This window comes from Gymnoscopelus microlampas (genome assembly GCF_963454915.1).
Source record: "Gymnoscopelus microlampas genome assembly, chromosome: 8".
In the NCBI taxonomy this organism is placed as follows: Eukaryota; Metazoa; Chordata; class Actinopteri; order Myctophiformes; family Myctophidae; genus Gymnoscopelus; species Gymnoscopelus microlampas.
In genome coordinates, this window is record NC_139945.1 from 34,268,038 (window position 1) to 34,285,279 (window position 17,242).

The window sequence follows — 17,242 nt, forward strand, 5'->3', positions numbered from 1 at the left end:
TGACTGATAGTCACACAAAAGGCTGACTCTAAAACTGTCTGGATAAAATCAGTCACTGGGCATTTCCACCTCATTATCTGATTCTGAGGGGTGCCTGAGTGCGTATGTGCCTGTGTGTACGTGTGCATGTGTGTGTGCGTGTGTGTGTGTGTGTGTGTGTGTGTGTGTGTGTGTGTGTGTGTGTGTGTGTGTGTGTGTGTGTGTTTGTGCGTGTCAGGGTTTGACACTAGCTAGGCTGGTGTCCCATTGTGGTTCCACCTCCAGACCAAACTGGAATAGTTCAGGTCGACAGCATGTGACAGCTAGAATGTGACTATACAAGCAAAAACAAAAACAAGTTGCTGTTTTTCTCCAGCTACAGTATGTGGCTAACGATGACTAACTGAAAAACAAGACTAGGAAAGTGAGTGATGTAGTCCATACCTGGCAACAAGGTCATTTGAAAATATTTTTCAAACACCAATGGGGTGGGGGGTTGTTGTTTGCGGTGCACATTGTCCGCTTAATTTCCGTTATATTTTCTCCAACGGGGTGGGAGTGGGTGTAATTGTTATTTTATTTTAAGTACTGGTTTGACCAAGTTCACAAAACAGTTCATTCCAATTCCATAATAATTCAGCTCAGTTCATCAAGGATGAAATGTTTGTGACCAGTAATGTACCCACCTTTCATGCTGTATTGAGGAATGCTATGTTTAAATGTACTAGACCATGCCCGTGGGGGGATATGAGCACCCACGCTTGTTTCACTTACGCACATGATTTGGCAACCCGGGAGCCAGCGAACCCAAAAACGCTAATAAACAGCTGACATTTGGGGAAAGTGAAAAACCGGCTTTGCCGTTCCGTGCACATGGTAATGGTCAATGTCTGTGTGCAAATGCAGAGCAATTGCTCCAGCCACTGAGGAGAACCGGGCAGAAGAGTTTTTGGGCTCACCGCACACAAAGAGCTTTGTAGAATTATAGGAGGATGTGTAGACTGATGGAGTCAAAGAATGTATTAATTATGGCCTTAACAGGGATCACACAGAGTGATACAAGGTATTCCTCATGCTTCTGGAAACACTGGAGGCAATGTTAATATGTTTTTAATTGATCTGGGCTTTATGGAGTGAAGACAGTCTGGTACTCAGGCTATCTATGTGTTGTTATTGTCTGTTTTGTAGCTCTGTTTTTTATATGGACCTATTGTGTCTGCAATAAAGTTTATATTAAGCAGCATCACCGTCATTTCATTAAAAGTCCACGTTGGGATTTCCCGGTTGTTAAACAAAATACAAAACAAGGAATCAAAGCTATTCCCAACCACAGTTCAGGTCACACACAATAAAAAAGAGTCCACTTTGGGATTTCCCGTTTTAGAGGAAAGTTTAAAATAACGGGATATTAAGGGGATGAGAGTTAGCCTGGTAAACCCTCCCTCCGGATATCTCATTTCCATTTGATTTCAGGAGTGAGTCTGGCATGAACACCCATTCTGCAATATTGGCTCTGTACGCCAAACTGACGAGCCTATCAGCGTCGTCGCTCATCGTTCTGTGATTGACAGCTTAGGTTGGCCAATCAGGTGGCGAGTTCGAGTGAGCCCGAATGAAGCCGAGTGCAGCCTGAGTGACGCCGTAAAAAGACGAACGGCAGCCATTGTTGTTCTGCGAGTGCCTTCAAAATCATTATTTTATTCTTAAAACGGTCTCAAACTTCTTTTTTGTGGCACGGAATTTACTATTAAGATATCGCTTGGATAGAATTTAGTTGTTTAACTTCATATATGTGGTCAATTAATCATGAAAGAGCCTATTTAAAAATATAAACTTAGAGAACCGGCAGGGGCGGGGAGTGACACGCATGTATCCCAATAAGGCAACCTATTTTGGGCATGGCCGTCTCAAAAGTCCCGTTGCGTCACATAGTCTGGAGGTGGTAAAAAATTAACTGCTGATTGGCTGAAGGGGAAAAACGATCATCGGCTGAAGGGGTTGTCAGTCCAGCCCACAGCCAATATTGCTGAATGGGCGTTCATGCCAGACTCACTCCTGAAATCAAATGGAAATGAGATTTCCGGAGGGAGGGTTTACCAGGCTAGATGAAAGTGGGGTTGAAGGGTAAATGATGGGAGAATCCCAGTGAAACACGGGACGGTTGGCAGGTATGAAGTACAAATTTGCCAACTTGGTTTTAAACCCAAGGAATTCAATCAAAACTAAGAGACCCAGGTTTGAACTGAGATGACTCAACCCGGGGGTAAAGTGCTGAGTCACTCTGTGCAGGAAGATCCAGTGTGAGAAAATATGTGAATTTTTCAGGAGATTACGCATTGACTCTAGGATTGGGATTTTGACTCAATTCACAGAGAATTAAACTGGCTTGTGGTGTATGTGTGTGTGTGTGTGTGTGTGTGTGTGTGTGTGTGTGTGTGTGTGTGTGTGTGTGTGTGTGTGTGTAGCAGTGGTGGAAAAAGTACTCAAATGTTTTAAGTAAAAGTATCAATACTGTAATGTAGAAGTCCTCTGTTACAAGTAAAAGTCCGGAATTCAACATTTACTTGAGTAAAAGTACAAAAGCATTGCTATCAAAATGTACTTAAAGTACCAAAAGTAAAAGTACTAAAATGTTTGAAAATAGCATATCTACATGCTCACAACGCGTCGTGAGCTTGTAGATCGTCTATTTTCAAATAATCTATAGGAATAAAATAGGGCTAAAATGTATGTTTTATAATGTAACAATGTATATCTGCAAAGTAACTAGTAGCTAAAGTTTTCAAATAATTGTAGTGGAGTAAAAGTACAATATTTGCCTCTGAGATGCAGTGGAGTATAAGTAAAAGTATAGAAAATTGGAAATACTCCAGTAAAGTACCTCAAAATTGTACTTAAGTACAGTACTTGAGTAAATGTACATGGTGTGTATAGGTGTGTTTGTGTGCGTGCATTCGTATGATGTGTCCAGCTGGTGCCTGCCTGGCTGGCTAGCTGTTATGTGTGTGCACATTGGTGTGTGTGTGTGCGAGCGAGAGAGGGAGAGATGAATTAAATGAGGTAGAGTACATGACCACCCTACAGAAAAAACAAAATGGCATAAAAGTCCAAATGAGCTGTCACAGATCTGCAGCTCCTCTGTGATTTCAACTCTCTCTGACCGCTTTCCTTTCATCAGGCCAGCTCAAGCCTATAGCGCTCTATCCGCACAGACTCATTTCCTCCAGTTAAGACACGCACACGCACACACACACACACACACACACACACACACACACACACACACACACACACACACACACACACACACACACACACACACACACACGCGTGCGTGCGTGTGTAATTGAGAGAAAGGCATGGTCAGACTGCAACATGTGCTGTATGCTTGGTACTTTCCCTGCTCTCCGTTCCCTTCCCCAATATGTTCCACATCAGTCTGAGAAGAAGTGTGCAGCATTCCAACATGGGACATCTGGGAACTCCTGCTGCGTAATGCCTTCTGCGAAAAAAGTACCGCTCCGTTTCCTCGCCGCTGCTGAGTCTCTTCAAGTGATTTACACCAGTATGACACTGGTTCATTCCCAGCCATGGCAATATCAACAACCCTGGGCAAGTTTTCAGTCACATGTGGACAAGCGCCAGCGTTGCAACTTGGCCAAAGAAAAGGGGGAATAAAGAGCTACAGGCATGTGTGAATGCACACAGGCAGACTGTTAAAGAAGGAAATATCTACACAGAGAACACACACACACACCAAACACACACACACACACACACACACACACACACACACACACACACACACACACACACACACACACACACACACACACACACACACACACACACACACACACACACACACACACACACACACACACACACACACACTTGTGTGTATTACTATACTTCAACATCATAACATCAACATTTTAGGATGTCAATTATATGAATGCCATTTTTATGCACACTTTTTGCACACTTGTAATCTTGAGCCGATTTTCCAATACAACTTCAAATGGCTTACTACAACCTCTCAAATCAGTCGTTACAACAGCGCAAATCTGCGTTCATACATCACCAATTCGTTAAACTATTGCGCTCGGATATCGCTACATATTTTGCGATACGTCTGTTGCAAAACCTGAACTGAGCGAGCAGGGGACATTGAACAATGTGAGAGCTTGTGAACTTTATTTGAGCGCTCGTACACTGCACACTACGCACGAGTACATGGGCATTTGCACACACAAACACACACACACACACACACACACACACACACACACACACACACACACACACACACACACACACACACACACACACACGCGCACACGCGCGCGCGCCCCAAAGGCATACACATTTGATGTAAAACGCATCCACATGGACAAACAACACTCACCAGTGGGTGTTGCTCAGCAACCATTTGGATGAGCCTGATCAAGTGCTGCTGCTCCGGGGAGTCCAGCTGTGACATCATGGCCGTCAGGTTGCCTAGGTGATGGTGGATGACATCTGGTTGTTTGGGGTAGACTGATGGCAACACTCGCAACAGCATGTGGTTACCTGTAGGAGACATGGAAGACCGAGAGAGACATACAGTCAGCAAAGCATTTCTTTCCTCACTAGTGGTGCCGCTAAAGCAGTGTTTCTCAAACCTTTTGTTTCATTTCTAGGACCCCCAGTTTGATATGCATTAGGCCACGGGACCCCCATTTTCTAATCTCTGGGACCCTAGTTGTTTATATTTGTACTCTGTTGGAGTTACAGACCCGTAACGGTCCATTTGGTTCCTAACTATCAATCACTTAGATGGGGACGCCTTGGAACTCCCCCAAGGACCCCTGTGAGTCCCCGGAACCCCACTTTGAGAACCACTACTCTAAAGTAACATCTGTGTGTAACAGTGACTTACACACCTTATGACTCATGCTGACTAATAATATCATAATAACTCAGAGACAGTACAAATGCTGTCGGGTAGAAAGCTTGTATCTCCATATTTCAATAATGTTTTCAAACTAGAAGTATATTATAATATATATATACTGTAGACTTTTTTCATATTTTACAGTTGTTTATGACTATACTGCTGAAATGTCCAAGAAAGCTGAACAAATCAAGATTGATTGATTGAATACCTTTATTAACATTCTGCAAAAAAAGTACAGTGGTACAGCTATACAATAATGCTAAAAGGATAACACAAAAAAGCCCTGGGGGTTAGTTTCCATTGTGGTCCTATGGGCGGCAGTGGCTCAGGGGTAGAGTGGCCGGTAGAGCGGTTCGATCCCAGGCTCCCCCAGAGTTAGTGTCGAAGTGTCCTTTGGGCAAGACACTGAACCCTACATTGCCTCCAATGAGTCAGTCGCTAGCTTTCCAACATCGGTGTGTGAATGTGGGAAGTGAGGACACTGGCGTCGACTGTTCGCCGCTTCACCTCCCAATGTATGACTGAATGAACCATTGTGGAGCGCTTTGAGTACTTGGGTAGAAAAGCCCTATAAAATGCAATTCATTATTATTGTATTATTATTATGTATTCAATTCATCAAGACAGAATACTATACAATCATCAATACTAGGAGCAAGTATACTTATGTGCCTGTAGACTTAGATGTAACAACAATAAAGTACCTTGAACCATGAACCTGGGAACAATCAGCAGGGCCCCTCCCACAGATCTCTTTGCGTACACATTGCCTCATAGGAGATCAACTAATGTCCATAGAAAACTAACTCAAATCCACTACTCAATTTGCCTGTGGTCGCAGCAAGAGGTGGCTCTCCATGGAAGAGACTGCAGCCTGCCATGGTCTCACATGGAGATGTATTGACATCTGTGTTGAAGAGACTCAGAATGTTCCCCATTTGTTGTCAATATCCCGTCAGCGTCGCTGACACAGGATGAAGGAATGTCAGCGCTGACATATCTTTGGATATAAAACGCATTAACAGACCAATAAGACCCACAGAAAAAGAACCCACAGCATTACTCAACAGGCCCTCGACTCGCGTATCAAACATCTTCAAATGATTCACGTTGCTGAATAAAGACTTTTGTCTGCCTAATGGTAGCCCCACTCTGTGTGACATTTCATACGGTCTAACGAAATTTCCTTTTTGTCTTGATATGAATCAAATCGCAGCGGAAAATGTACTAAATTCAGAGCTAGTTGCAGCAAGTTGTACAAAACCCGAGAGGTCCAAACCATGGGAGTGATTATAGGTAGGGGGAAAAAATAGACAAGGGCAGAATATTCCTTGTTACTGTAATCAACAGCATGATTATTCTTGCTTTGTCTGTTTATCGTTGCCCCTTGCTGTCTTTGAATTGTTCTTGTTGGATGTTTCAGGGACTCATTGTACTGGTTTGCGTAACACTTATGTTAAGAGTTTGTTAGAATTGATAAGCGCTACATGCTTGCATATGTAGATGCACAATATCTGCGGACGGACGGATGAACAGACGGACGGACGGACGGACGGACCAATGATGTGCTGGTTCTCCTCTTTAAATATAGCTACTGGTATTTATGTTTGTTGATGACATGTATAAATGTGTTAATATTCTATGCCCTATGACCCCAGGCTACAACACTGATGATACGTCCCAGTTGCATCCATGTGATGTTTTTCTTTATTCAGTTATTCTATTTATAGTGGCTCATAGGAATTTATAGACTACGTGACAACCAGGAATAGTTTGGTGACCACAGGAGAGACTGTTGACAGCCGGAATGTAGACGGCATCCCGGGAGCAGTATGGGTTAGCGCCCCATGCTGTGTCTTCCGTGAGGAAGAAGCCCAACAAACCCGCGGTGAGTCCTTTTGGAGGGCCATTCCAGCGTACCGCAAGCGAAGCTAATGCCATTAGACGGCCCAATCTAGTGGTATCGGCCCAAGGAACCATCACGCCAGAAGGAAATGTTTGGATCGGGGCGGTGCACCTGATCTGGCGCAGCGCTCAGGTCCTGGACCTGGTGAGACGAAGGAGGAGCCCGGCCAGGAGACAACCCACAGAGCCTAGTCCCTCCACGTGCCAGAGCCTCCCCGAGTCCCGGCAGAGTACTTCCGGAGAAGCGGACTGCCCTGTCTTTCCCTATAGGACTGACCGTGGGTGCTACTGGGACGTAAGTTGGGGCTTGATCAACCCTGGCTGGGTCACCTGGGTGAGGGTGTATGTTACGAGACCCGAAACACCCAATGACCCCAGGCTACAACACTGATGATACGTCCCAGTTGCATCCATGTGATGTTTTTCTTTATAATATGCTCTATTGATTTATTGAATACACAGGACCACAATGGAAACAAGTCCCCGGGACCTGTTTGTGTTACCCTTTTGGTTAAAGTGTTTAAATGTACCTACATGCTGTTTACATTTTTGACGAATAAAGTATTTAATGAATCAACCAAAGAACATGAAATACAAAAATACAAAACATTCTGTTACAACTATAGATATTTCACAGGTAACCCACTTAAAGTTGTTTTTATGTTGTTTCTTTAAAGCGACTTTGGGTATTTAGAAAAGCACTACATAAATTGTATGTATTATTATTTTGACTTGCTCCTCACAGAAATTGTGTGTGTGTGTGTGTGTGTGTGTGTGCGTGCGTGTGTGCATATGTACGTGTGTGTGCAGTAGGCTACCACATGTCTGCTGGTATTGTATCATCGCATCTGGAAACAATCCTACAGTTCCTGTGAAGGTGATTCTCTTCCTATGAGTGAGGGCCCTATTCATTACATACTTACACACAGACAGTAATTGTCATCTTATAGAATTGACCCTCTAGTTTTCAGCTCCTGATTGGTAGAGAGGCAGGCGGTGCCATGGTAACACATGATAATGAAGCCCTCATGTAGGTGCATGTTACTGTGTGTTGTATACAGGAAGTTGTATACTTGTCTAGTGTATAGACGTAGTAAAGGGAAATAATGTGATTTTTGAGAATGTGTTGTGAGCTTGCGTTGTGACTTGTGAGCTTGTAGATCGGCTATTTTCAAATAAAATCTTGCGGGAAATTATAATAAGCAGATCTGGCAACCCTGGTTGGAGGCGAAGCTGAGTGTGTATGAGGAGTGGCCGTCCTCTTCACGTTGGTCACGACGACCTCACTTTTCCCCCTTTTTTTCCTTTTTTGGGTTACCAATGCGCGCGACCCCAACGGCATCTTCCCGCGGCCCCACTTCATATGACCTTTCAAAGTCACTTTGAAAACTGAGAGAATGCTTTTTAATAATAAACTAAGTAAAAAGACATGAAAGAGCAGGGTTTTACAAGCAAAACAGACAAACGCATGAATTATGAAGAAAAGGAGCGTGAAATGCGTTTTAAGATGCTTTAAAAACGTAGACTGACTCAGCTTCTTTGACATTTCGGAGCCACATGCTAGACTTATATATGATCTTAAATTACAAATGGCAACAGTTACTGAGGATCCACATTCCTCCTGATTATTAGAAGTCTTCACTGATGTTAATACACTTGCTATATACTGTATGTCAAGTTAAATTAAGTCAAATGTATTTATGAGGCACATTTAAAAAAACAACTCCCACTGACCAAAGTGCTGTACAGAGCAGGAGCTAAAATCACAAATGCAAAATCCATAGACATAAACAAGACATACAGTTCAAAGACACTGCAATACAACACTCTGCAATAAGAACAGTAAAAACACATCTTTTGAAAATAGCCGTTCTAGAAGCTGTGAGCATGAAGATCAGCTTATTTTCAAAAGGCCGAAGATTTAAAATAATTGTAGTGGAGTAAAAGTACAATACAGTATGTGCCTCTGAGATTAGTGGAGTAGAAGTAAATGTACTGAAAATTGGAAATGCTCCAGTAAAGTAAAAATACCTCAAAATTGTACTTAAGTAAATGTACTTAGTTACTTTCCACCACTGGGGTACAGTAGATCTGACAGGGAGGGGAATGCTGTTCCACAGTCTAGGCCCTAAGGGCTGTATGCCATGCACACATCTTTGAAAAACACAGAGAAAGACAGAGTTAGCTTTGGTCATGAAGGTGAAGGTGTAGAATTTACACGTCTTTCCAGTGGAATGTTTAAGTCCGGAGACGACCGTCTATACGCCATAGGAAAAAGACTTGTTGGAGGATTTATGGGGCTTACCTGTTCACCCCTGTTGGAGCACACTTAGTCCTCCCTCTACCTTGTAATGTAGCCCTGAGCACACCCACACAAAATGAGCCACTTACACATACACTGAAGAGCTGCTTCAACAACTTCAACCCCAGCATCCCCATTCTGGGGGGAACGTCGACCAAAGTAGATCGGCTATTTTCGTCAAAGACGTTTGGTGTAGATCGCCAAAGTAGCCTACAGTGCAAGTGTAGAGGGTCTAAGTGGTTACTTATTTTGGACTTATTTTGTCTCAATTGCACACAATTGTTTTTGTTGCATTCCTGAGCCAACAATTTGATGGCCGGGTGTATTTCCGGTAGGAGACACAAAGAGTCTACTTTGTGTCTCCTACCGGATACATTAGCATCTTTCCACCAGTAATCAAATTATTGGCTCAGGAATGCGACAAAAACAAAAAAATCCATAAATTCAAGGCTTCATGGGGTGTGTAATTGATAGCAGATATGTCATTTTTTGGGTGAACAACTCCTTTAACTGTACTATTTTACCTACAGTAACTGTACTTAACTTTAACTGTACTATTTCTCATAGTTTGTCCTATGAGAAATTTGTCCTAACTCATAAAGGACAAAGGATAAACGGGTGAAATTGGAAGTTATGAAACACAAATAAATTGGAACTGGAACACTAGAAAAATCGCTTAAATGACAACTTTGTTTTTTTACAACCAATGTTTATGTTTTAGATTGTAATTAAAGAAAATAAAAGGTGAGTGTTAAAATTTTTAAATTGACTGCTTTCTATAGTTTTAGCAATTTTCACAATCTTTTTTACAGTGTTTTCACAGTGGGCGGGGGCATTCTGTCCGGTGGCTAAATATGTATTTTTTTAACACATTAACCCGGCGTTTTCTTTATTATTATTTACAGTAGCTCTTCTAGCCCCCAATAACTCACATCTGGCCATCTCAGATAGCCGGACCTTTTTTATTGTGTAAAAAAGGCATATTTAGCCACCGGACAGAATGCCCCCGCCCACTGTAAAAAATATCGCAAAAAATGCTAAAACTATTGAAAGCAGTAAATGAAAAAAAAATTACACTCATCATATATTTACTTTAATTACAAGCTAAAATATAAACCTTGGTTGTAAAAAAACAAAGTTGTCCTTTAAAGAGGGGCAGCACTCATCACCACTGGTTTCAAGTCATTTAATATTTCTCCTGTTCCTGTTTATTATTGTGTGAAATATCTCTAGCTGTCCTCCAGTTAACCTTACTCACTAATACTTACTGTAATCCAGGATGCGGTTAATAGATGATCATCAGGTCAATATCCATGTGTGTGTGTGTGTGTGTGTGTGTGTGTGTGTGTGTGTGTGTGTGTGTGTGTGTGTGTGTGTGTGTGTGTGTGTGTGTGCGCGTGCGTGCGTTTGTGTAGGGGTGTTTCTGTGGGATTCATACATAATTCAGCCAGCTCATCATGACTTCAGTAAAATATCAAGAAATGACCTTTTATTCTCGAGCGCACAAAGGAACCATTTCTCAAGAGGTGACACAGATCTTTGACGCACTAGGAAAGAAAAAGCCGTTTTCCTACACAGTCTGAGCAATTTTCAACCACTTCGGCCATCATCTTACAGAATATAATGAAGTTATTGTATGAGACTATGAGGGTCCTTGAGGGGGTTCCAGGGGGTCCCCAGCAAAATGAGGAACAGTTTAACCACATTTTAACCACCAACTTTTATCCTTTGACTATTTGAAAATATCCGATTTACAAACTCACAATGTGTCACAATGAGACGTTGTACAGCTTGTACTGTAGATCGGCTATTTTTTATATTTGGAAAAATCGTGCAAAGTTGAGGATAGTTTATCAATAATCTTTACAATATTTAAGAACACAAATCTTGAAATCTTTTCAGATGGGAGACGATACATGTCAAGGAGGTCCTTGACATGAAAAAGTTTGAGAACCACTGCGGTACAGTATATCATATTTAGTTTGCCACCTCTGGGAGCCATGCCACTGCAGCAGTCACTAACATAAACCAGCCTCCGAACGTCGTTTTGTTATAGAATACGATCACGAGTATGAAACGCAGGACAGAAATGCATAGATCAGCAAAAAGGGGTCCGACAGGACTCCCAGAGAGAGGGGAGTTTTATGATCTTAACCCATTAAGACCGGGAACGCATCTGTGTGTCATTTTAAGATTCCTTTGGGCTATTCAAAAATAGCAGATCTACAAGCTCATAGCGCGGCACCGAACTTGTATATCTGCTATTTTTGAAAAATTGGGAACATTTTTGCAAATCTTTTGAATATATATATATTTTTAAAGCGAACATTTTTAACTCAAATCTTTGCTTCTGGGTGGTCCCTGGAACAACATATTTTGAGATGGGGTGGGGGGTCCGCGGCCAAATACATATCATTTTGGGGGTCCTTGACATGGAAATGTTGGAGCCCCACTGATATAGCAACATACTGTTAGGATTTAAACCTTTTTAGATATGTATTTGGCCGCGGACCCCCATCTCCAAAATGTTTTGTTCCAGGGACCCCCCCAGAAGCAAAGATTTGAGTTACAAATTTAAAAACACATATTCAAAGATTTGCTAAACATTTCACGATTTTTGAAGTGGCAGATCTAAGAGCTTGTAGATCTGCTATTTTTGAATCGCCAAAGCATAAAATACTGGGTTTAAGTGGTCACACACAGATGCGCTCCCGGTCTTAATGGGTTAAACATTCCAACCTCTTCGGCCTTTTTCATTTGTGGCCTATAACATCACAGAGCCCGTGTGCATGTGCATGTGCATGTCCCAACGCTTGATTTACCAGCCAACATCAAATCTCCTGCCTCAATTCATGGCTGGGGGTGAGGTGGGGGGGTGACAGGGCTGCAACAGTGAAATGGAAATCTGGAAGGCGAGCAAAACATGTGCTTGAGAACCCATATCTTCTGGAATCTATACGTGTTTGGCATCGTGGTGCATGTCATAGCAAATTACACACTATATAGGGGGAACCTGGTTTCCCAGCATGTTGATACGATTCATGAATTGTGTAACCAATACTGTACATTAATTCAATTTAAAAAATCAAGTCGGTGTCACCGTTCGTTATATCCATTGAATCGATACATGAAGCTGCAGTTTGAAGAATGAAAATTAGATCTCATATCCCCATAAATCCATAACCTATGTTCTACACTACCGCGGTTCTCAAACATTTTCATGTCAACGGGCCCCACAAATTGATACAGTATATATTTGGCCGTGGACGACCCCCCCCCCCATCTGGAAAGATTTGTGTAACATTTTTCAAAACTATTCCAAACATGTCGCATTGTGAGCTTGTACGTTGGCTATTTTCAAACAGCCGAAATACTTTATAACATAGGGTTAAAGTGGCTTTGATGCAATATGAACTCATTTGGCTGGGGACCCCCTGGAACCCCCACAAGGACAACTGGGGATCCACGGACCTCACTTTGAGAACAACCGCTACAGCAGAAACCCAGAGTAAGAGCCAAGCACTTCAGTAAACATACCGTAAATTTCATACCACCATAAACACTCAAACACACACACACGCACGCACGCACGCAAGGAAGCACGCAAACACACACACAAAGTCACTGAAACTGGCCCGCCTGTTGTGTTTAGACTGAATGACTCTACATACATACGTACATCCTCTCCTATGGGGTTGCTGTCTCTGCGGCTCTCTTTCTCTATCATTCATATTTAGCACAAAGAAAGAAGAAAAATGTCCAAATGGTTCTTATTTCCCCTTCCCCTTTACTCTATATCCAGTCTCCAGTGATGCCTCAGCAATGTTAACATAATGTATGAGCTGTCACATAGAGACATACTGCTCAACACACCACCTGTCTACTTAGGACCAGTCAACCACAGATGTACTGTAGAGCTGACACTATGAGATACTTTATAGTCCCCCTGGTGTAAAAACTCACTTTAAAACCCACCGCTTTAAAGCAGGGGATTAGATAAGACGGTGTCAGTGAGCATTAGCTCTTTATTGGTCATCTGAGGGTAGGACACATATTGCATAAAGGGTGTGTTTGCACCATCAGCACTTTATCCTATATATATTAAAATTGGCTTATGGCTGGGACCACGTCGTAACCATAACCATATAAGGAGTTTCCAATGCAGCTACGCCCAATTATGGAGTGTGTTGTCTAACCCATTGGTTCTCAAAGTGGGGTCCGGGGACCCCCAGGGGTCCTTGAGGGAGTTCCAGGGGGTCCCCAGCTAGATGATAGATAGTTAGGAACCAAATTGACCCTTATGGGTCTGTAACTCAGAGAGTGTACAAACCAAATGGTGTGTAAACCAAATGGAACAAACCAAATGGAACAAACCAAATGGAACAAACCAAATGGTGTGCAAACCAAATGGAACAAACCAAATGGGTGTACAAACCAAATGGAACCAAATGGACCCTAACGGCTCCATTTGGTTCCATTTGTACACCCTGAGAGTTAAATTAACATTGATTTTACAATATCATTTGGGATCCCAGAGGTAGAAATGCCATTAAATGGGGGTCCGTAGCCTAATGCATGTCAAACTGGGGGTATATCTTTTCAAATGGGGGTCCGCGGGCGCGTCAATTTGGTGGTTCTTGACGTGAAAAGGTTTGAGAACCACTGGTCTAAACTAAATGTTTTGTCAAATACACCTATATGCCAGCATCTGTCATTCTGTCAGCTAAAAACTTAGTTTTGTTGTTATTTTCAATGTAATTCATTTCATAGCTTGTCATTTCCTGGAAAATGGAAAATAATGACTCATCGTGCACTCGGGAATCCCAGCCAATAAGATCAAGTTCGAATTCAAATACATTTTACGGTAACCCACTCTTGGGGATTGGCATGTTAAGTAGTGACACATGAGCTTGTAGATTGGCTATTTTTCACTATTTGAAGACATTTCACAATAGGGTGACCACAGCCAGAGGTTATGGCTATTCCGGGGGTCCTTGGCATGGAGGCGTTTGGGAACACCTGCCTCAGACCCTCTCTCTGCCAAGGTTATGGACTTCAAGTTGTCCCTGCAGCGGAGGTGTTGAGCACAGTGGTGGAAAAAGTACTCAAGTGTTTTACTTAAGTAAAAGTATCAATACTGCAATGTAGAAGTACTCTGTTACAAGTAAAAGTCCAGAATTGAAAATTTACTTGAGTAAAAGTAAAAAAGTATGGGTATCAAAATGAACTTATAGTATCAAAAGTAAAAGTACAAAAATGTTTGAAAATAGCAGATCTACAAGCTCACAACGCGTCGCGATGCGACGCGTTGTGAGCTTGTAGATCGGCTATTTTTCAAATAGCTTAGGTATAACTTGAGTAAATGTACTTAGATACTTTACACCACTGGTTGAGCATGTATTGTTCTACACTGTCTCCTTTCCAAGGCCCTTTAATCCGTATTACAACAGGGAGTGTAATAACCAATCGATTGTGTAGGTTTGTTTATTTAGATCACTATTAGCTGTTACCAATAACAGCCACTCTTTCCGTTAAGATACTGTAGGTGACGTGTTTGCATATTACTTATGGGATATGGGATTCAGACTGGGTTGAGTTCCAACAAAAATAAACCATTTCATAGGTTATTATTTGAAAACAGGCCACGACTGTTGGATCAAAGGAGGCAGGCAGAATGCACAGGGAACCACCATGTATTTGGATATACACACACGTAACGCACGCACGCACGCACGCACGCACGCACGCACGCACGCACGCACGCACGCACACACACACACACACACACACACACACAGACACAGACACAGACACACACACACACACACACACACACACACACACACACACACACACACACACACACACACACACACACACACACACACACACACACACACACACACACACACGTCCTGGTTGGTCAGAGTACCATGTATCCTGCGGTTCCAGCTGGATTGATGCAGACCCCGGGTCCTCAGGTGGGAGACATGAGGTAGAAGCCCCCCACCCACACACACACACACACACACACACACACACACACACACACACACAGACACACACCCTTACTATTATGTGAAAAGAATTATGATGAAATAATAAGAAAACAGACATAGGATATTATCCTATATTAAAATAGGCTTAAGGGAGGATGTGTGGGTGGGTGGGCGGGCAGACCACGTCGTCACGCTCATGTCACCATGACTCAGCTATAACCATAATAAGGAGTGCAGCTGCGCCCAAATATGGAGTGTGTTGTCTAACCTCAATGTGTCGTCATGGCATCAGGCGCAAACAAATCAGTCAACTCCATATATGGGCACAAGAGGAGGCTTGCCCATATATTGTTATATACTGATCATGGATCTCCATACTGTATACGCGCATTAAAGGGACATGGACAGACAGATACAGAGAAGCTCCATATATAGGCATATCAGTCGGATCGGCGGTGCAACGTATGAAACTCTAGTCATGTGAAGTAAAATAAAGCGAAAACCTACAAAGTGCCTTTAAAACAGAAAACAAGTGTCTAAGTGGTCTAAGTTTGGCGCTGCTTCTCAACCTGTGGGCCAGGGCTCACTGGTGGGCCGAGAGGGAATTGCAACTGGGCCCCCAAATAATGGGCAAAACACTAAGATTTTATTGGTAACATAACATTAATAAAAAAAATTATGTAAAAAGAAATGTCATGGTATCTTTTCTTTAAAATCCGGAAAATGACTACGTTGGTTCCATTGATCCACGCCGGGAACACAGTCGATTGATTGATCATTAAAATAAACACACTCTAAATTAAACACTTAACACAGCTGCCGTGTTGAGTGGTGAGCGGGCCGCGACCCGGAAAAGGTTGAGGACCACTGCACTAGAGGAAAGACCATGTGGCCAACTACATCAGCTGGGTTCATCCTTCCATCTCTCTGTAATGAGATATCTGGTGTGGAAGGTTGATTATACACGAATCCACGCGCCGCCATTGCTGCGGTCTTACGTCCGCGTAGCGTTCAGACCGCAGCAATGGCTGCGCGCAGGGCAGCGCGCCGTGGATTCGTGTATAGTGTGGCATGTGGGCGGTGGTGGAAAGTAACTAAGTACATTTACTTAAGTACTGTCCTTAAGTACAATTTTGAGGTTTTGTACTTTATCAGAGTAATTCCAATTTCCAATACTTCTACTCCACTACATATCCAAATAGTGTACCTTTTACTACCACCACATTTATTTGAAAACTTTATTTACTAGTTACTTTGTAGATTTTGATTGTTCTTACAAAACATACAGTAAACACTTATATTACCCTGTATACTTTTCGGCCATTTGAAAATATCCTTGTGAGCTTGTAGATCTGCTATTTTCAAAAGATTTTAATACATTTTATACATTTGAAAAGTACTTTCTACTTTTCGTACTGTAAGTATATTTTGACACCAATACTTTTGTACTTTTACTTTTTTAATTCCAGATTTTATTAATTTGTAACAGAGTATTTCTACATTGCAGTATTGACACCTTTACTTAAGTAAAACATTTGAGTACTTTTTTCCACCACTGCCATGAAGCCACCTTTATCATCAGGGTAGCATGGAGGTGCACAGCACAGTCCAAGGCTATCCAGCCAGTATTTTAAACCACTTGACAGCATCTAGTCCTGCTATAGTGCATCCATCCAACTCTGCTGGCAGAGATAAACATACAGGTTTTGAACGGTCCAGTGAAATGAGGGTAAATATTTAACACACTGCTGTATTTTCTACTTTTATTCAGCTTTACCATTCCTCTATGTATATGGAGGTATTAGGAACCAAACAGGGAGGTCTGTTCAATACGTGTGTGTATGTGTGTGTGTGTGTGTGTGTGTGTGTGTGTGTGTGTGTGTGTGTGTGTGTGTGTGTGTGTGTGTGTGTGTGTGTGTGTGTGTGTGTGTGTGTGTGTGTGTGTGTGTGTGTGCGTGTGCGTGTGCGTGTGCGTGTGCGTGTGCGTGTGCGTGCGCAGCAGCAGAGTATGTGCTGGAGTGTGTGAGAGAGACTAGAGTAAAACAGTAAAACAGTAAAAGAGTGAGGCAGACACACAGAGAGATAGTGAGACAGAGACAGACAGAGAGAGACAGAGTG

At 42.4% G+C, this 17,242-nt stretch overlaps 1 protein-coding gene across 1 annotated transcript in view; it reads right to left on the reverse strand.

Moving 5' to 3' along the window:
* The window catches only part of veph1 (ventricular zone expressed PH domain-containing 1), a gene marked incomplete at both ends in the record, with an annotated part of 190,216 nt that overhangs the window by 130,127 nt on the left and 42,847 nt on the right, over positions 1 to 17,242 (reverse strand). Inside the window, 1 exon segment of the mRNA XM_084064643.1 lies at positions 4,388 to 4,551. Coding sequence (XP_083920769.1) covers positions 4,388 to 4,551 — 164 coding nt within the window.